At 42.2% G+C, this 22,004-nt stretch overlaps 1 protein-coding gene across 1 annotated transcript; it reads left to right on the top strand.

The window, feature by feature from the left end:
* Positions 1-2,399: 2,399 nt before the first annotated feature.
* Positions 2,400-14,279, top strand: LOC308216922 (uncharacterized protein; the record flags this gene model as incomplete). Its single annotated transcript, XM_080609625.1, has 6 exons — positions 2,400-2,460; positions 4,652-4,805; positions 5,359-5,519; positions 7,966-8,169; positions 8,273-8,454; positions 8,727-14,279. 6 exons carry the CDS (start codon positions 2,400-2,402, stop codon positions 14,277-14,279), a joined length of 6,315 nt encoding a protein of 2,104 aa, XP_080465751.1.
* Between the last annotated feature and the right edge of the window lie 7,725 nt (positions 14,280-22,004).

Here is a 22,004-nt window from a genome sequence, read left to right on the forward strand (position 1 = left end):
TCCATTACAAAGTTAAGGGAAAGATGAGTTTGGCTAGTTGAAAGAGTTAAAAAGGCATCTGGCAGAGTAACGTTCAGAGGTTACTTCTGGATATTCTGCTGTTTGTTTTGCTTTTAAGAAGATGGCAGTTTTCAGAAAGAAAGCTCAGTATTGCTTTCAGTGTCCTGGTGGACTCAGAAGCATTTTGAGACTATTTGTCTTTTGTCAAGGCTTTTTGTGTGTGCTTGCGTATTTCTGTAAGAGTAAAAGAATGCAGCTGTGGAATCAAACATGAAACTCAGGTTTTGAGTTTATAGAGAGTTTGTGCTTAGTTTTGACAAATGGTGCTGCCAAAAAATAGATGAGGCTTTAAACACTAGTTCAGATTTGTTGAAATAAAAGCAAACCAAACTGAGTTATTGTTTTAAAGACTTTATTTTAAATCATATTCTTAACCGTGTAAGATTTTTATGGGCTATTTCATGGCATGATAGTGGCAATATATTGTTTTGCTAACTGTAAGTTAGATAAGACAGAACTCTTATCCTGATTTCATCAAGAATTTACTACTTCAAGGAAGCAGTTTCGAACTTTAGTCGGGGCCATTGACTGATCACATGACTCGTTTTCTGTTTTACTTTGAAAGGCGTTAACATTTTTACCATGTTTTAGCATGCGTATTTGAAAAAGAATCCTCACAGAATCCTATATAAGTAGCTTCCACAGACTCAGCTTATTAGTACCCCATACTGGGATGACATAAGGTAAGAGTTACATAGCTCACTGGATAATTCAATAGATGCCAAAGATATATTTTATGTTATAATTGGAAGGTCCTTATTTTTCTTTTATATGCTATATAAATGCTAACTTAGGAACAATGCTTAGAAGTACCTTTGTGATAAGAGTATCTATGTTGGGCTTCACAGCTTTAGGTTTGCAATGAAATTAAAATATGAAATAGAAAAAAACATGGAAATCATAGACAATTTTGAAAGAACTAAAAATAAAACAATTTTTTTTATCATTTTAGAATTCGCATTATTGGTAAAATAGAATTGACTCATAGAAAGTCAGACTCCAGTCTCCTAATTTTTGCTAGGTGGCCGTTTAACTTTCTCTGTCTAATGGAAACAAGAAGTAAATTTTTCGAAGTATGAATCTGAGCAGTCATTTTTAATTTCACGTTTCAAAGCAAACCTCCAAGAAACAGTGACTATGAATGATGTATGGGGCTATATAACAGCCTCATCTCTGCTTCATTGCTGTCAATCAATAACTGAGAAGGGCCTACTGTAATACCTACTGTGGTATCAATGAGTTGAGAACCTATCACCACTGCCAAGATTATCCAAAAATCCCTTTCAACATGAATCTAATCCTCTTTGTAGTTTGAAGGCAGTCCAGGAAGACTGAGGGGTTCTGAGGTGGGCATCCTAGTAAGTTCTAATTAATTGAATTGAACTGATTTTTATCTCACAAATTCCCTTCCCAGAATTAAAGAAAAAATACCCCATCAGCTTTAAGTTCTATACTGAAGTATTTAATTTGATCCTCAAAATGTTGGTTTTTTTTAATTTACCATCTAATTTGTTGAAAAAAAAAAATCACATTTTATTTTGAGTTGCTTCACAAAAAAACCCAACTTTCCCTGTGAAGCTGCAAATGAACTGGAAGGCTGTATGTGGCTATAGTGGGGCTACATGGAGGCTGCACATTGTTAGGAAGAGAGAGATCTTGTAGCTGTTGGTGGCTTTAAGTGTGGTTTATAGGGGTTAACCTCTGACTACAGAGGAAGCTGACTTAGGCAAAAGCTAGGCAGCCTTAGGATCCAGTAAAGCAGAGCTCTGAATGAGGTTTTTCTTTCCAGGCACTTTTCCAGGGTGTGGAAGACCCGCCTTTTGTTCCTTCAGCTATATGGTTGTCTGTTGCCCATTTAGGTGGTCCCACTTCAACTGGTAATTTGCAGAGTTTGTTTGGGACATCTGCTTTGTGAATAAGATAGAGATGATAGAGCTGGAAATGTGTCTTGGTCAATGCACAATTCAGCTCTGTAAACAAGAAGTGAAGTGGGGTTGATGTAGGGAGAGGCTCAAGAGCAGCTCAGCAGGTGGCAGGAATAGTAGAGGTTAAACAGTAAAAGGAAATAGCTGTGAACTGGAGTCCTGGGATTAAGCGAGGGATTTCCCTCTGAAAGTAGAGACAAGAAAAATAAAGCATAACTCTGGTTACCTGTGGGGAGTGTCATTTCTCATCGCAACAAATAATACTTCATTCCACATTAATCAGTATTTGAGCAAGTATGTATGCTCGTGGGAAGCTCACCTTTTAACCTAGTATTTATTTAACAACAAATGCATAACTGTTTGAGCTGACACTTATAAGTCTGACACTTATACCTCTGTTGTGCAGCCCAGAAGATGGAGATCGAGACTGCGGAAGAAATTGCAATTGTGGGAATAGGATGCAACTTTCCTGGGGGTGAGTTTTGGTGAAAGGAAAGCAGGCTGCTGAGTGAGTATTGAAAATCACAGCCATTTATTAATGTTGAAATGGAGAAAAGCAACACATTCCTCCCTTACTTCTGTAGAATTTGTTGCTTTGCTACTTGCTTGATCTTTTTATAAGGTCCCGCTGTGGTGGAAACTAATTGGTTCAAATTTGTCCACTGACAGACAGACCTGTAGTGCTGTAAAGCTGCACATATGTAACTCATACAAATAAACTGGATGGGCCTGGGATGATTTGAACTTTTTCATGTGCACTGGCCAAATGATTGTGCACTGTTGCAGGAATATGCATCCATAGGGACAGGACAGATTGAGGGCCTGCCAGTATCACCAGGTCTGCCTGTAATATAAATAGGTTGTGCCTTCCTAAATGAAAGCTGCCTTCTTTATCACAGTATAAACTTTGAAAGGTCCCAGAAGAGCTAGATAAATCAACTCTGTCTCTGGCCAAATTCTGCCTCTTATAAATACATACCTAAATGCTGCCTTCTGTACAAGACAGAAAGCTGACTTCAGTAAAGAAAACTGGTATTGCCTACCACAATGAAAGACTGTGTTATAGTAGTCTGGTATTTACAATCTTAATTTAGATTAGGCCCTGTAAAAGTGGCAGTTGATTTAGTGAGACTATTTGACTAATGGGATTAGTCAACTAATTATGAGATTAGTTGAGTGGAAATATTCAGATAGCTGTGAGAGGCTGCTAGGGTCTGTCTGTTGCTGTCAAACTCTCCGTACTCTTTACATGAGATAAATGTGGATTTAAAAAATCCAGAAATAATCCAGGGAGTGGAATACAGTTTTGTCCTTTCAAACCAGCATTCAGCCTTAAAGGTGACCATGCTAATCTCTGCCTTTCCTTGTTTTCTTTCTTGTCCTCACCACATTTCAGTTGCTGACTTCACTTTGTCCAAGATTCAGTAGGTATATGTGGTACAATGATAACTATGTGTCCTATTTGCTGTGAGCAAATGTGAATGCTCTGAGTCTACTAAAGTGCTAGTAAATATGTAGCAGCATTGTCTTGCCTGAGCATTAACTATTAATTTAGTGCAAGCCACTTGCTGGTCCAGCCATACCAGTATAAGGACTCTTTTCACAACTGTTGTTCTTAATTATCTCGCCATGCAGTAAGTGCACACGTGCCCTCATCCTGCGCTGTGCCTGCTCAGAACTGCTTTTCTGAGCTTGCCTCAAAAGAACCATTGAGTGATGGGAGCTGCTAAACTACCCTGTGTCTGAGGCTGTGCCTATGATGAAGGACTAACTGTGGGAGGGCTTAGGTGGGAATTCTGTCCTGTGGTCACTGTTACTGACTGCTAGCAGGGTCCCCAGCCCAGTGCTGGCCCACATTAGTTAGTGCTCTCCTGGTCAGTGCTTGGGCATGCCACAGGTTAGTTAGCACGGGGACTGATCTATCTCTTTACTGCTTGCCTAAAAGCAGGGAACTGTTTGCAGAGTGAGTGTGGGTGGGGCCACTATGTATGCTGGGGGAAGTGGAATCTGGGAGGAGGAGAAATGTGGTTCACCATGTGGATGCCATGTTAGCTGGTTTCAGGGCTGAGTGCCTGGACATATCCTCAGTACCTGGACCTGGAGCTCTGTATCTCAACCAGTAAGGACAAGGTCCCTCACAATCCAGTAGTCAGGTATTCTGGCTCCATCAGCGCTGAATATACACACACTTATATGCTTGATTTAGATGCCCTTCTAGTGTTAGGGACAAAGCGTAATGCCTCTTGCATTTTCCTGGTATTTGTAAGCTCAGTCTGTCTTCAAAGAGCCAGAGGTGACCTTTTGCTGTCAGTGGAGCTGCTTGAGGAGTGGTGCTGTACAGATACAGAAAGATCTCATCGTATTCATGTGGTCATTAAGGACATGATGCATGCATGTAGTAAATGCAGTGGCAGGGTGTGGAAATGGCGACAGCAGAAGGTTAAGGATTTTGTGAAGTTCCTTTGCTTTTAGGCAAGCAGTGATGGGATCAGTCATGCCTTTCCATTGTCCTGTCACCGAAGAATGATCATTTGTTTCTCTGGTGATTATACTTGAGCACCCTAGATTTATATGTGGGAGTTCCTCCTAACTGAGTGTGCGTTTCTCAGTCTGCATGGGGAGGGGGAACACAGACTTAAACCTACTTAAAAGCCTTTCTGCAACAGGTGATGGAATCGACAATTTCTGGAAAGTCCTAGAGGAAGGCAGAAACTGCACAGAAGAAATTCCCCCTGAGAGATTCAATATCAAAGACTGGTATGATCCGGATGAAAACAAGCCAGGAAAAATATGTACAACACGAGCTGCTCTTCTCGATGAGTGAGTCTGTTATTCTGCTGTGCCACTGACTTTTTTTGTTCTTAGACTGATAAGCCCAGCCTTTCAGAGGGTGCAAGGCACAAGGAGAGCTTATAAATGGGACCTAGGAATTGTCTTTCTTTTCTCTAACATGATGGACATTCAGTTGTCAAACTGCAGGAATGTTTGGTGTGGAACTTCAGTGAGCAAATTTAGTTGCAGGCCATGTTAAGCACATATGTACATGGTTGTGAACACATATGATCTTTGATTACATAATAAAAAAATAACATAATCCAGCATGTATGTAGATACTAGCCATGTGTTGACATGTTACCTGCCATGTGCATGCCTGTCTGCATTTTTTGGTCTACAAAAGTACACAGGGATTATGCATGAGGGGGTATTTATACTGCATCTGAGTTGGGCTCCAGCCTGTCAAATGATTCGTACTGTCTATAGTACTATTACACCAGTTACTGCTTTGCTTTAGATGAAATTGCAAAAAATGTATACTTTGTGTCTAGAAGTAGGTGCATAGATAGTATATCATTTTATGGGCTGTGTATTTTAGATTTAATTCATTTGACAACCACCTGTTTGGGATTAATAATATGGAAGCTGAACGCATGGATCCGCAACAGAAGTTACTGATTGAATGCACATTCAAAGCCCTGGAGGATGCAGGAGTCCCTGTAGAAGCTATCAGTGGCACCAACACAGGCGTTTTTGTTGGTAAGATGAAAATTTAATGGTGAATAAAGCATGTTTGAACCTCACAGAGATCAGAGCAGTCCTTCATAAACTTTACATACATATCTAGCACTGGAGATCTAAGGCTATTGTGCTATGACACTGCTGATTATTTTTCATAAGAATTACTAGGCTACTCTAGAAGTTCATTATAATTCGTGTATCTGTTTTAGATGCCTCTCTTAGCATCTTCATACCCTCAGGTTGAAGCAGGAAACAGCTAAACTGCCTTCCCAACCCAATCCTTTCCAGGAATGATACTCTCAAAACAGGCCTAAACTTTTTTCCAGTATACTGTTTTCCAGTATAACATTGTTAAAGTGTTGTGGGGGTAAAGATCCTTTTAAATCATCAGAAATCCTCATGTATATATTAGTGTGCTGCTAAGGTGCATATGTCCAGCTGCTTACCTCAGTACCTAGAAAAGTTATGGAGAATATAATGGGTGTTGTTGAAAGACATTTAAAGGACAATGCAGTCATCAGACACAGTCAACAGGAAAAGTTTTGTTTAATCTGATATCCTTCTCAAGTAAGGACATCTACCTAGTGGTTGAAGGGAAAGTGGAAGATGTAGTTTTCCTGTGTTTTAGTAAGGCTTTTGATACTGTCTTTCACAGCATTCTTCTGGACAAGTCCAACTGGTAGATGACCAGGTACACTGTACTCAGTGAAGAACTGGATGAATGGCAGGGCTGAAAGGCTTATGGTGAATGTGGCTGCATTTGGCTGGTAACCAAGTCACCAGCAGTGTTTCTCATTGCTCAGTTCTAGGGCCAGTTCTGTTCACTATGTTTATCAATGATCTGGATGCAGGAGTTGAATACACTATTAGTAAGTTTGCAGTGATACTAAATTGGGAGATAGTGTTGACTCCCTTAGAGGACAAGAGGCCTTGCAGAGGGATCTAGATATTTTAGAGCATTGTGCAATCCTCAAAGGCATGAAATGTAACAAGAAAAGAATACCAGATTCTGCACTTGGGATGGGGTAGCACTGGACACAAGTATAAATTAGGAGAGAAGTGGCTGGAGAAAGGCTGGAGAAAGGAGTGCCTTTCAGAAAGAGATCTGGTGCATTAATTAAATACAGTGTAACCAGCTGGTCAAAAGAGGTGATTACCCCACTGTATTTAGCATCGGTGCAGCTTCACCTTGAGTACTGTGTGCGGTTCTGGGCACCACAATTTAAAAAGGAGGTGCACACAGGAGAGCAACAAAGCTGGTGAAATGGCTGAAAGGCGTGTGCTGTGAGGAGTGGCTAAGGCCCCTGGGTCTGTCTAGTTGGGAGAACAGGAGATTGAGGGGTGAACTCTGCTCTCCACAGCTTCCTGAGAGGAGGAAGTGGAAAGAGAGATGCTGCTCTCTTCTCCCTGTGACAGGAAGCGTGGGAATGATACAAAGCTGTGTCAGGAAAGGCTTGGATTTGACATTAGGAAGCATTTATTTACAGAGTGGTCAAACACTGAAAAAAGCTCCCTAGAGAGATTGATGACCCACGCCCGTTAGTGTTTAAAAGACATTTGAACAATGCCCCTAATAATATGCTTTAACTTTTGGTGAGATGCAAATTGGTCAGGCAGTTGGACTACATGATCACTGCAGGTAACTTTCAACTGACCTATGCTATGCTGTGCTATGCTATGCTATTCAGTCAAGGAGCTAGAATAACAGCACATTTTTCCTGATGTAATCTGTGTCTCTTTCAAGAGGAGTTTTCTGGGAAAGTTAGGCTGATGTAATTATAGGGATAAACTCTTCACCTTTTAGTCTGAGATATGCTCTTCTTTCACAGACGAGACTATTCCTTGCTCTGTGAATAAAGATGTTGCATTTTCTACACATGCCCATAGTCTTGAGGATCCACTGTATTTCAAGCATATGTATTCGCAGAAAGAGGACACAACTTCTCTCAAAGGCCCTGTTCTTTCCTATTTCTGTCTTATTTACTGGATCACATTGAGCAAACCAAAGATAAAAGCGTTAGATGTGGCTTATGCTATGACCTTTAACTTGGTACATGTGAGGAACTGAAACTAATGTCTTGTATATTTATATCCCAGCTATCCTCATTGTAGCTTCTTAATTCCCATAGCTAAATCAAAACAACCACTCTCAAACTGAGATACAAGCTACAAAGAGTTCAGCAGCATCATACAATGAGCTAAGCCATCAGGAAAGGCTTGTCATTTACTGTGCAGGTAGCAATTTCAAATGTTAGGTATGTTTATGTAAATTGGCTCCGGGGAAAATTGCTGAGAGTTTTGCCTGTGACTTGTGTTGAAGCAAAGTTTCACCATAGAAGCACTATTGATGCCATGTCGTTCACTATTAAAACAAAAAAAACCCCAAACCACACTATCAGTTTTAGAAGTGTACATCCCTTTTCCTCACTTGGGTTAATATGCCATGTATTTGATATTTTTACAGGAATTATGAATCGAGACTATGAAGTCATAACAAGCAGAATAGTGACTGAAATGAACCATTATGATGGTACTGGATCAGCAATGAGTATTATTGCTAACAGGGTGTCATTCACATTTAATCTGACTGGACCGTCACTGGTTATTGACACTGCATGTTCATCTTTTCTTTTTGCTCTGCACTACGCCTTGCAAGCAATTAAATCAGGTAACGGGATTGAAGAGATGCTAGACAATGAAATTAGGATTGCTACTATTTCTGTCTCTTATTCTGGACATCTCAACATGAGTATGTTTCTATTTTACTCCAGGAGATTGTGAGGCAGCAATCTGTGGTGCAGTGAACTGCATAATAGATCCCCGCACTTTTGTATCTCTGAGTAGAGCAAAAATGATCTCTCCGGAGGGACTAAGCAAACCTTTCTCCAAACAGGCAGATGGCTATGGAAGGGGAGAAGGCTGTGGTGTTCTTTTCCTCAAACCACTGAAAAAGGTAAGACTGCTTGCGAAGCAGTGTAACATAAGAGTGGGCTCACCTGCTCTTAAAATTACTTTTCCAGAAAAGATTTTCCAATTCAAGCTTAAGATTAATGAAACATTTATTAAGCATTAAGCGTTTATGTACTTCCCCTACTATGGGAAATGGATCACACATTTAAAAGTTAGTATCATACTTTGTCTCTTCTTGGTTTTGTTGTTCTGTTTTCTCCTATACAGAGAAAGCATAAGATTATTAAAGATCATTTTCCCTTTTTAATGAAACAGGCAAAGGAAGACTACAACAAAATCTGGGGTGTTATAAACATCAGTGCAATTAATCAGAATGGTAGGTCCGCGACACCAATCACAAGACCATCTCAAATACAGCAAGAGAATTTACTGCGCAGAATTTATGAAACTCATGTTGATCCTTCGGTTGTGCAGTACATTGAAGCACATGGTACAGGAACTGCTGCTGGAGATCCTACTGAAGCTGAAAGCCTAGGTAATGTCATTAGTAAAAAGAGGTCTTCACAAGTTTCCATTCTGAAAATTGGTTCAGTGAAAGGAAATATTGGGCACACTGAATCAGCTGCTGGAGCAGCAGCATTAATCAAAGTGCTTCTGATGATGCATCATGGAAAGATTGTTCCATCCTTGCATTACTCGAAGGAGATGAGCAGCATTGATACAGAGAAATTAAACCTAGAAATTCCCACAACTGTAGAGCCCTGGGAAGAATATGGTGAGTATGGAAGAGTAGCTGCCATCAACTGCTTTGGATTTGGAGGAACCAATGCTCATGTTGTAGTCAGGCAGGCAAAGCAGCTAGAGCCTCTTCCTGCCTTTAAGAGGCCTCTGGAATTAGTTCTGCTGTCAGCAGCATCAAGTAAGTCCCTTCAGATGACAATGGCTGATACAGCTGACCGGCTGAGCACAAGGAATTCCATAACCCTTCCAAGCCTGGCCTATACGTCTGCCTGCAGAAGAAGCCATGCTAACCACAGGTACCGAAAAGCATTTGTCACAAATTCTCTTCAACACTTGCAGCAGGAGGTTATGCTGGCAGCAAGCACTGAAGTTACCATGTCAAAGGTGGAACCACAGCTGGTATTTGTGTTCTGTGGCAATGGTGTAACGCTGAAGGAGTTCAGTGAGGTATTGCTGAGCTCTGAGCCTGTGTTCAGAGACAAGTGTAAGGAAACTGAAGCACTTTTTCAGAAACATGCTCCCATCAGCTTCCTGCCAGCAAGAGGTGAAAGCCCGAAGGATTTGTTGAATCCAGAGCTTTTCCAGGTCATGCTTTTTACCCTGCAGGTTGCCCTGGGTGCTCTTCTGAAATACTGGGGTATTAAGCCAGTCGCTGTTGTTGGCCACTCAGTAGGGGAAGTTGCTGCTGCGCATTTTGCTGGGTGCCTTTCCCTGGAAGATGCAGTCAAAGTGATTTATCACCGGAGTAGGCTGCAGTCAAAGACTGAGAGTGGCAGGATGCTGGTGGTTGGAAACATCCCTGTTGAAGAGATTGTTGAATATCTGCATTCCTACTCAGGAAAGGTGTGCATTGCAGCTTTCAACAGCCCAATTTCCTGCACCTTGTCTGGGAATTCCTACTTTATGGATGCTGTCCAGAGAGATTTAGCTCAAGCCTTCAGACAGAGAAACATCTTTCTTCATGTTTTAAGCGTCTCAGCTGCGTACCACAGCCCTAGCATGGATATTATACTTGAGGAGCTGGAAGAGAACATACAGCCTTTAGAAAAACAGAAGGGCGAAATTGAAGTGATTTCAACACTGACCGGGGTGGCTGCTTCTGATAATGACTTTGCTCAGGGCAAATTCTGGGCCCGGCATACTCGTGAGCCTGTTGCTTTCACTCAAGCCATCAAAACTGCAGCCAGAGATAGGGAAAACGTGGTGTTTGTGGAAATAAGTCCTCACCGAGCGTTGCAGCGGAACATAAAGGAAACTCTAGGGAATAGCACAAAGGTGTTCTCTTCTTTGCAAAATGATGTAGAGTATCAGACACTCTTCACCCTGGTAGGAAATCTGTTTGAACTGGGATATAATCCCAACTGGCAGCACTTTTATAATGGGTATCAAAGTGCTCCAGTGGACATTCCACGGTATCAATTTGATCGCAAAAAACTTATTAGGTATCTGAAATTATATCAAGATGCAGGAAAATATGTCAGTGACAGTCATCCTCTGATTAATGGCATAAACAGTGACAAACTGGAGTTTACCTGCCTGCTGTCTCGGGGCACAACATCGTACATATATGAGCACAAGAACAATGGTGTGGCTTTAGTCCCTGGTGCTTTTTATGTGGAGCTTGCTCTGGCCTCTGTGATGAGCAGCTCAAGGCCTAAAGTGCCTCTGAGTTCTTGTCAGATGAGTATCAATTTTTCTGCACCCTGTGTTCTCACACAGAGCTCCCAAGTCTTGAGCGTCAAGCTGAGTCCACAAAAAGCAGTTACAGCCTTTGAGATACTGTCTTCCTCTAATGTAATTTATGCTGCAGGCCAAGTAACAAAGGGGCCTGAAGCTGTGGTGGAAGAAAGGACTATCTCCTTCCAAGACATCTGTCAAAGATGCAGGTTGGTGATAAGCAGAGAGAAGGTTTATGAAGCACTGTCTCAGACTGGCTTTCAGTATGGCTCCATATTCAAGCAGCTCAGTGATGTGCACTATTGCCAGGAACTAAAGGAAGCTATAACAAGCATAAAGGTAAACAAGGAGACAGCCACAGAGATGTACAGCTACTGTATCCATCCAGTACTGCTTGACTGTTTTCTGCAGATGACCACTGTTATGACTTCAAGGACTTTCCCATCTACAGTAGGCTTTCCTTCAGAAATAGGCAGCCTGGTGGTGCTCCGACCACTGGAGGAAGAAATGATGATATATATGAGAACAAGCAAATCCACTGAGAACTGCCTGGAGGTCTGTGGGTGCTTTATGGACAAACAAGGCTCCATTTTGGCTGAATTAAAGCGTGTTGCCATCACTTTCATGAAGCAAACATCTTCCAGAGATAATGAGTTCATGTTTGAAAACAAGTGGAAAGAAATATCTCTTTCACAGATAGCTGGAAATTGGGGGACTATGCCCAGAGTCCTAGTGTTTGCTGACAAATTTGGGATAGCTGAGAAGCTCAAAAAGTATTTGCATCCTGATTCAAGATACATTATGTATGAAGATTGGGAAGCCCTCCTGGAAGGCCACACGCAGAATAAAATGAGAGCAGAGGTTGAGAATTATGATGAAATTCTGTTCCTGTGGGGAATTCAAAAGTTAAATGAACATTTCCCAAGCAAAGTGGTAGACCAATTATCAAAGTGTTGTGAAGCCTATCGCCAAGTTGTTGTGGCATTAAGAGAGAAAATGTCACACTGTTTAGTCAGAGTGATCACCTACAGAACAACTGAAAGATATGTAGACCATGTTAACTGTGGGTTTGCACTGTATGGCATGACCAGAACTTGTATCGTTGAAGTTCCGGAAATCATGTTTCAGATGATTGACCTCAGCTCAGCCAGTTCCCTGGACATCTCAGTGCTAGCAGATGTTCTTGTCAAACACAAAACTATAGAGTATTCAGAACTTTGCATCAGCCAAGGAAGAACTTACATGGCTGAAGTCAGACACACACCTTTTGTAGATGCAGATTACTGCCAACCTGTAAGATCTGTCCAGAATTCAGAAATGTTTACTTTGTACACTTCTGATCCGTACATGGCAAAAGACTTGTCTGCTGAATTATCCACCAGCACTGCTACTGAACTTGACAAACACAGCATTGAAATTCAACTGGATAAAATATGTCTCCACTCAGAAGATTATTTTCCCATTAGTGTTTCTAGTCATAATTTTGGTAATACACTGTACTGGAATTCACAAGTAGTAGACAAACACAGACTTTTAGCTCTGGATTTCGGTGGCACAGTCACAGCAACGGGCGTTGATGTAAAGAAAGTTAAAGTGGGAGATCATGTGGTTTCATGTTATCCATCTGCTGCAGCATCCAGAGTTCAGATTCCAGGAACAGTTTGTTTCAAAGTAAATAAATTCCCATGCTTCCAGAATGTCCCCTGTATGTCATACTTTATCATTGCATGGGAAATCTTCAATAAGAGATTACCCAAGGGGAAATATGGCAGAACATTGGGCATTATATCTACAGAGCCATCATCAGTTTTTTGCCGTGTTCTTTCTGCTGCAGCAGAAGAGATGTGTTGGAGAACAGTACTTGCGAAGCCCACTGCTGATAAGTTCCAGTATATAAAGTCATGCAATGCCCTTGTTGCTCTTCCTCCAGTAAACAGACTGTCTCAGGAGGATCTGGCCCACATGTGCTTTCTTAAAGATGTGGTGATAGTGTGTGGCAATCGACAGTCTGAGTGTATCCAGAATGCCAGTGAAATGGACCATGAAAATATCAGCTTTCATATCCTTACACTTGCCAGTATTTTCCAGAAAGCGTATCTAAAGGAACTGCAAAAGGGTCTGCGTGCATGGATCAATTCCATGGATATGAAAAAGTTTAGACATCTGTCAGGTTCTGTTTTTCAGCAGACTGAGAACTTTGAAAGGATAAACTCTGTGATGTCATATTTTACCTGCAAATCTGTCCCACTTGCTGTACTGAGAAAACAGAAGGGCATCTCTATGCTTTCAGATATACCACTGTATGAATCCCAGAAGCTGTTTAAGCAGAATGCTGTTTATGTAGTAGTTGGGGGGCTCACTGGACTTGGCTTTGAAACAGTGAAATTCATAGCCAAGAATGGAGGAGGGTGCATTGCAATATTCTCCAGGAAAATGCCAAGCAATGAGAAGCAAGAAGAGATTAAAGCTTTGGAGCAGCAGTATAGAAAGAGCAAAGTACTGTTCGTGCAGTGTGATGTTACTTCGACCAATGATGTTGAGAAAGCTTTCCAGTCCATTGCAAACATCTTTGCAGGGAGTCCAATCAAAGGTGTATTTCAAAGTGCTGTTGTTTTACATGACGGCCATCTTGAAGTTCTGAAGTTGGCTGACTTTCAGAAAGTGATGAGTCCAAAAGTAGCAGGGACCCTAAATCTTCACTGGGCTACCAGAGGCCAGGAGCTTGACTACTTTGTGTGCTATTCCTCTGTAACTTCCTTTCTGGGAAATTCCACCCAGACAAACTATGCAGCTGCAAACTCTTTCTTGGATATCTTTTGCCTCTACAGGAGGAACTGTGGGCTTTCTGGCCAATCCATTAACTGGGGTGCTTTGAACCTTGGCATATTGCTCAACCAAAACCACCTTCAGTCCCTTCTGGAATCCAAGGGCATAGACATTCTGCAAGTGCATGAAATTCATGAGTATCTCAGGAAGAGCTTACTTACCAATAATCCGCAGCAAGTTGTAGCCAAATTAAACTATCAGGCTTTATTAAATCATATTTTGTCTCAGTCTGTTTCACTCAGAAATCGCATCCTATCATTTCTAACAGAAGAATTCAGGAACACGCCTGAAACCTTGGGGAAAACTCAAGTCCAGGATGCCGCCTCAATCAAACCTGAAGACTATATCATCTCACTGGTGACTGAACTCACCAACTTGAGCCCAGATGAACTAACCATGAATACAGCACTTTCATCATTGGGCATAGACTCTATGTTAGCTATGGCAATTCAGAACCATGTCTTTCAAGAGAGAAAGGTGAACATACCTCTTCTGAAACTGCTTGATCCTCACACAACTCTGTCAAATTTAGTAGTAGTTTTAGAAGAAACAAACAAGGCAAAAGGAACAGTTAAGAAAAAACACCCTGTAGTTGAAAGTACAGAAAATGGAAGCTGGCTATAAGAGTCTTCTCATTCAGGAACTGTGTAACTTTGAAGATATCTGGACCCTTCCTAGTACCTAAGAATGAGTCATTGCAGACTGGGTAGAACATCTGGTGATGCTGAGTGTACTCTTCTGCATCAACCCAGAAAACCCCACAACTACGTTCTTCTGCCATTGTGTTAGCTGTATTAATTTCAGTCAATTGTTTGACTTGTTACTTTCAATATTTTGTATCTTCATTTTAACTGGAAATAGGTAGGTTAATACATACACATTTTAATTTGGTAAATGTGGATGTTCAACACACATTGCATTTTTTAAACCTGTCCTGGTTTTGGCTGGGATAGAGCTAATTTTCTGCCTAGTAGCTGGTGCAGCATTGCATTTTGGATTTAGTCTGAGAATAATGCTGATAACATACTAATGATTTAGTTGTAAGTAGCGCTTACTGTGATCAAGGACTTTTCAGTCTCATGCTCTGACAGCGAGGAGGGGCATGGGAAGCCGGGAGGAAGCAGAGACAGGACACCTGACCCAGACTAGCCAAAGGGGTATTCCATACCACAGCATGTCATGCCCAGCATAGAAACTGGGGGGAGTCACCCAGAAGGCACAGATCGCTGCTTGTTTCGGGCTGGGTATCAGTCAGCAGGTGGTGAGCAATTGTATTGTGCATCACTTGTGTTTATTGTTTGTTTTTCCTTTTTCCCTTTTAGTTTTATATTCTCTCTCCCATGTTATTTCCCTTATCACTATTATTATAAGTAGTAGTAGTAGTAGTATATTGTACTTTAGTTATTAAACTGTTCTTATCTCAACCTGGGGAGTCTACATTCTTCTAATTCTTCTCCCCTTCCCACCTGGGGAGGAGGGGAGGAGAGGTAAGTGAGTGGCTGCATGGTGGAGTTACCAACTGGGTCTAAACCACAACAAAGCCATATTAAAGTCTTGATGAAAATAGTATGTTTGCACCTCTAAATGATGAATGTACATGTAAAAGAGCATAGGATTATAATTTTTTGTCATTATTGTATTCTTAATGTATTATTCTTTTTTGAATACTATCAAATGTGTATAAATATATAGACATCTTTCTGAAAGACAGCTAAATGTTGTGAATTTCAAAGGTTTCTTCTCAAAAAATTAAACATTATTTTCCTTATGTCTGCAAAAATCTTAAAAATTCATCAGTTGCAAAGCGTACAGTAAAGCAACTGTTTCTCTTTATTAATTAACCATATTTTATGAAAGCTCAAATAAACAAGAATAGTAAAAAAGTTTAAAAGCAAAGCCTAAGGTGTGTCTTTGTGTTATTTTGATTTTCTGTCCCTCACCCACTCTCCTGGTTTAAATTTTCCTAATCGTAACACCTGCCTTTGTTTTACTCCAGTTAGAAAATACAAACTTTTTTCCAAAGACATTGAAGAAAACTTTGTTTATAGTCTCTTAATATGGGAACGGTGTCCTTGTATTGTTTCTCCCTTTTATACCTGATTATCATTCACCATGAGATGTCCCTTGCAGCACTGGTTGCATTCTCCAGTGTATGGAGTATCCATGGACTATGAGGTCCTGATGAAACCATCTCTTCTCCAGGCTGAACAAGCCCAGTTCCCTCAGCCTTGTCTCACTGCTCTGGTGCTCCAGACACCAAGCATCTTGATGGCCGCCTGCTGATCTTAGTCAAATTTATCTTTATCATTCTTATATTGTCAGGCCTGGAACTGGACCAGGGTTCCAGATGTGGTGTAATGAGTGAAGTGCAGTGTACTGGTGGTACCACCAGGGTGATGTAATGAGTAAAGGTGAAGATTCACTTCCCTCAATCTATGGGCTATGCTCCTGAAGATAGAGTCCACTTGACTGTTAGCCTTCATTGCTGCCAGTGTGTGTGGTGAACTTGTGCTCAGTCCACTGACCACAAGACTCCCTGATCCTTTTCATCCAAGCTGCTCCCAGCCCATAATGTTGTGGGCTTAGTCTGTTTCACATGCAGAACTGGTGCAGGGGACTATTCCATTCCAGGTGCAAGGCCTTGCATTCACCATGGTTGAAATTAATGAAGATTCTCTTAAGCTATTTATCCCTCCGAATAGTGGCCCTCCTCTCCAATGTGACAAATGCACTGCTGATATCACCCATTAGGCTGTGGTTGTGCATCCTCCCTCTCCCATCCTCTGGGCTGCTCCGTGATCTCAGGAATTCCCATCAGATCTTGGCCTTTGTGTAATGAGTGGGTGGTGAAGCATCCCTTGACCACACAAGGAACTCTTGCTTGGCTAAGGAGGGAGGCACTGATCATACCTCGGACTCCTGTTCTATGACTAAGGTGGGGAGCAAGAGAGGGGATAATCACTTATTCCCTGACAGCCTTAGAACACTCCTTCTCTAGATCATAGCTCGAGTGGAATGGTACCATTGTTACTACAGTTTTGAAAAATTGCTAGTAATTCCAACTCAGGCCAGGATGGAAATTTACTGATGACTAAAGCCAATTACCTTGCAATCCTACAAACAGTGTTCCTAAGTGAGGCCCTCTGAGCTCTCCTAGACCACAGCAGGCCATGACCAGCATGTCCCTCTGAGTGGGATGCCCCTCAGAGTTTGCAAACTCTCAAGTTTGCCGTAATTGGAGGACTATTGCCAAAAGACAGAACCTGGGCTGAAATCCCCCACTCCTAGAGATTTGACTATCAGCTGTGAAGAAATGCAGAGACATTGGACTTGAATATTTCACTGACTCAAGTGGAATTTCTAACAGGTATTCCTCTTCATATAGACATATATATGTCTTCACGTATGCATGTGTGCATATGTGTGCATAGATTGTTATAGCAATTGTCATAAATTCTATTGACTTGCTTTATAAAATCCACCTTAAAACTGCAAACTGCTGCTAAATGACATGTCCCTTACAACCTGAATCAGTCTGAGTTTATGGTTCTGTATGGGAAGAAATCCCTGTGCCCCTTCCCAAACATTTTGGAGGGAAGCATGGCATGAAGAAAGGAGCAAGTACCTCTATATGTATCTATAAATATACACATAGGCATATGTAGAAAGGCACAGAGAGGATTTTAAGTCCAGAGTGGTTCTGGTGCAGCAGAACTTAACCAATAGCCAGGCAACTCACAAAGCGGAGAAAAACGCACATTTACTGTGCTTGTTGCCTGTGCTGTTCCCTGTGCAAAAGCACAAGAACATTGCAGCACTGATGGCAAGGTCAAAGCAGTAATGTAACAGGGCTTCTTCTCACAGAAATACATTGTATGATACAAAGCTTGGAAAACACTTCACAGTAGACTTCTGGGGTAAACCACTTGATTTCTGGGGTAAATCGCTTGATCTTTCTTTGCTTTCTGATTTTTAAAATGAAAAAATTAACTTGAAGTATTATTAGAAAATACACATGTATGGTGAATTCAACTTACTCACATTATAGTAGTCCATATGAGGAAAAAGAGATCTGTTGGCAGGGGGGTTGGAACTAGATGATCTTGGGGGCCTTTCCAACCTAAACCATTCTGTGATTCTGTGACATCAGTCTCTGGTCAGTTGAGGGCTTGAGGGACACACCTTGGAAAGCGTGATGTCAAGGCTAGTTGCCATTAAGTCAAACATGGCCATCAGTCACAAGAATTGCACTGACAAGCATGATGCGTGAACCAGGAAAGTAACCAGAGCGAACAGCTGATGCTATATACGTCCCTACCACTGTATGCTCTAACAGAAGGAAGCAGAAGCTTCCATTGCCTCAGATGACTGTTTCTGTACTACATCATATGACCAACTCACCAGAGGCAGCAATATTGGAAACATTGCACCGTCATCCTGAACAATCTGAAATGAATGCATCCCACCTGCAAAAGAGCAAGCTTTTTACCTGAATGTTATACAGCATGGTTGAGGCCACACCTGGAGTGCTGTGCCCAGTTCTGGGCTCCTCAGTAGAAGAGAGACACGACACACTGAAGAGTCCAAGGAAGGATTAAGGGACTGGAGCATCAATCCTATGAGGAGAGGCTGAGAAAATATCTTCCGGAAAAAAGAGAGAGGAGGAAGGTAACCGACTACTAATATGTCACCTCTCCTGCCATGAGTGGGTTTATCACCTATCACCTATGTGAGGTATCATACTGCTTAAGCTTCTATGTTTGCTATATCTCTATACATAGACAGAGCTACGACATATGCATCTATACTTTTACTACGTTTGTCTCATGGAGGACATTTCAATCTAATAATAGAGCAGCTGTTAAAACAAGCACTGTAGGCACATTTGTCACTGAGAAATCACAGATGACAGCTCTGCTATGAAATCTTAATAAGTATTTTTCCAGCTTCTGATAAATCAGGCCTGACTACAAGCATGACCCATAAATCATTTCCAAAGAACCAACCTGTGCCAGACAATAGCAAAAACATGGCAGCAAGTCCACAGAAATGTGGCATGTGCTCTGGAGGAGAGCAAAGCCCTGTGCTCCTGCAGTCACCTCACCTCAGCCTGCAAAGAAGAAGGTGTAATCAAAAGTTACACATAGACTTCAGGAAGCTCTCCTTGCTGTAATGAGATACGCACGGTCACTGAAGTGCTGGGAACTCAGCACAACGCCTGAGCCAAAGGAACATGTCCTTTGAGGAGACAGTGCAGTAGAGCTTCATTGCTGCTTCAAAATGATTTGAACTCAAAAGTGGCTTCTTCAGCGTCATAGGCACTGGAGCTAACTTAAATAGAGATGATACACACGTATTAACTGTGCCATGCTAAAGCCATCTATGTCAATTCCTGGCAAAGCAGCAGATATGGAAGATGTGAGGAGGCTCAGCACCCCAGGACAAACTGCCCGTGTCAAAGTTCAAAGGAAGGGCAGCTATGGTTTCTTACAGTGGCAGGAGGAGGGACTGCAGAGAGAGAATCCCCCTTAATCTCTTAGAAGGCCATTGCTAAGCAACCTGTTTCCCAGCTGGCCTATGGTTTGAGAAAGAAAGAGTTCAAACTGAGCTCCCAAACTCCCCTCCTGCCCCACGCCTAAACTCATTAGCCAGAGGTTCACCTCAAGCGAGCAGACATATCCTGCAGTGCAAAAGCCCAAGCGGTGAGCTGTGATGTCCGCTGATGGCTTACCCACATCTGTCCAGCGGCTGGCTAGGGCTTCCCAGACTGCTCAATGCTGGTGTGGCAGCAGAGGAGAAGCAGCAGCAGCTCTGGAACACCTCATACTCCTGCACCTCATGGTGCACCTCATGGTGCACCTCATGGTGCAGGATGGGATGTCCCGGGGAAAACACAGTGGCAGATGTCCTTGCAAGAGGCCTAGTGTGAATGGAGCAGCCAGTGGTTAGCTCCACGGGGTTGGTAGGTGGTGGTGAGAAGTTCCAGTAGGGCTTACGGGCCCATGAACAGCTGATACTGGACATTGGAAAAGGATCAGTGGGAGGTGGGTTTTCCTGCCTGCTGGTTTTTGGGAAGGCAGAGCTTTGTCTGGGACACAGAAATGCCTCTTTTGTAGAGAGCAGCTGAAAGCTGATAACTGCACTACAGACGGAGGCACATTATTACGTATTTCAGTCAGTTGTTAGTTTCCAGATATTTTAATATTCTGTTTATATTTTTTAAAGGTAAGTTTTTATACTGTGTATTTCTCTAAATGTGTTTTATTTGCCTGGTAAGGTTTTTGGCTTTCTCTTGGCAAAATAATCACTGTTATGATAGCACTGTGAAAGCTGGGGTTTCATAATCTGCTGATGGTGCTTGTATTCTGAGGTTTTGCTGAAGGAGCTCATGTCTTCTAGTGTGTTTTGGTTTTGCCTACTCTGTGGATCTGCCATAAAGGTCACAGAGACCAAAATATATGAATAAAAACAAGACCATGGCCAGCCCCCAAAGTATAGTGAGAAACCTGATCTTGGAAGATGCTTTGGCAAAGGGACAGCAGCAGTTTGTAATGCATGGTAAGACAGCAGTGGCAGAGCACTGACTACTCTTTTCTTTGTGTCTGACAAATACTTAGGACATATGACCAGAAAAATAGCCTGGAAAATCCACACAGATGACACAGTAGCTCAGAGATATGCTTGTCCTGAAAGCAGCTGGAAGAGAAGGAAAAGTTACCCACAAGCAACCAAATGGAATGCAAAAACACAGAAGCAACCCTTAGTGCTGTGGGAGCAGTGACAAAGTCTCCAGTGCTGTTCTATCAAACATTGCAATTGGAACACATAAGCAGGACCTTGGAGTTATTGCTTATGTCTCTGAATTAGTTTAAAAGGGTATTTTTCTTCATCAGCTTCTGTGAAATGTGATTGTTTGAAGAAAAGAGTAGCTGTCATTTCCTCCTGAAAAATGATCTTCTGCTCAAAATCTGAACTGTAATTAGATAAATTACTTGTGAAAAAAACCTCTGTATCTGTGTTTAACAGAAGGCTTTTAGTGACAGTGTTGTTTGGTCTTTGCCATTAATCTCAGATAGAGCTAACTACACGCGGTATATTTTTAAAGATTTCTGTGCTCTCAGTCTCCAAACCCTCAATCATGTTATCAGAGAAAGAATCCCATTAGCAGGATGCATATTCAGTAATAAGATAATCATGACTCTGGCACAGTACTTGGAAAACTATTTATTTTTACAGTCAGAGCCTGAAGTGATATAACATTTAGCCAAACTGCTAAAATATTTGTCTCCCCTTCTCTGAGTACAACCATAAATGCAATTAGTCAGATATGTTCTAAACAGAAGTGACATAAATACAGAATTAATGGCAAAGAGCCCTAATGTTTCTTTGGAAAATGTGCTCCCTTTCTGCTTTCTGCCCCAGGCAATTCATCAAAACATCCCCCTGTTGCATAAAAGGAGCTTTCAAGCTGAGCTAACAATTTAATTTTCATGCAAGTAACCCAGTGTCTGTTTCTTCTTTTGCCTGGATCATGTAATGCCTGGTAACATGCATGTTGGCCTGAACCCAGACCAGAGGCCACAGCATGTCAGGACCATGGCATAGCAGTGGCCGTAGCTCTGGCAGAGGCGGGGAGATGGAGCCTCAAACTTACAAGCATTTCCCCAAGACCAAGGATGGCTGTGGCCGCCCCCCAGTGCCTCTAGGAGCCTTTCTCGAAGGCCCCAGCAGAGCTACCTTGGCCCTGAGACCAGGCAGACAAACCCCAGTCTCATGGCAGGGCAGTTGGAACTTGATGATCTTAAGGTCCTTTCCAACCTTAACTATTCCCTGATTCTATGTGGGCTCACCAGGGTCCAGTACAGGGGAGGATCACCTTCCTCAACCTGCTGTCACACTCCTCCTGATGCACCTCAGGACACTATTGGCCTCCATGCCTACAAGGGCACATTGCTGGCTCATGGTCAACTCGTGACCCACCAATACTGCCAGGCCCTTCTCAGCTGAATTGCTCTCCAGTAGGTCAGGTCCCAACCTGTGCTGGTGCTTGGGCTTCTTCCTGCCCAGTGCAGGACCCTACACTTGCCCATCTTGAGACTCAGCAGCTTTCTCTCTGCCCAGTTCTCCAGCTCATCAAGGTTCTGCTGAAGGGCAGCACAGCCTTCAGGTGCATCAGCCACTGCCCCAGCTCCAGTTCATCAGCAGACTTGCTGAGGATACACTCTAGCCCTTCGTCCAGGTCACTGATAAGCAGCTTGAGTAAGACTGGACCCAGTACTAAACCCTGGAGAAATCCACTGACTACAAGCTTGCAACTGGATTCTACTCTGCTGATCAGGACCCTCTGAA

This window comes from Psittacula echo, assembly GCF_963264785.1.
Source record: "Psittacula echo genome assembly, chromosome: 2".
NCBI lineage: Eukaryota > Metazoa > Chordata > Aves > Psittaciformes > Psittacidae > Psittacula > Psittacula echo.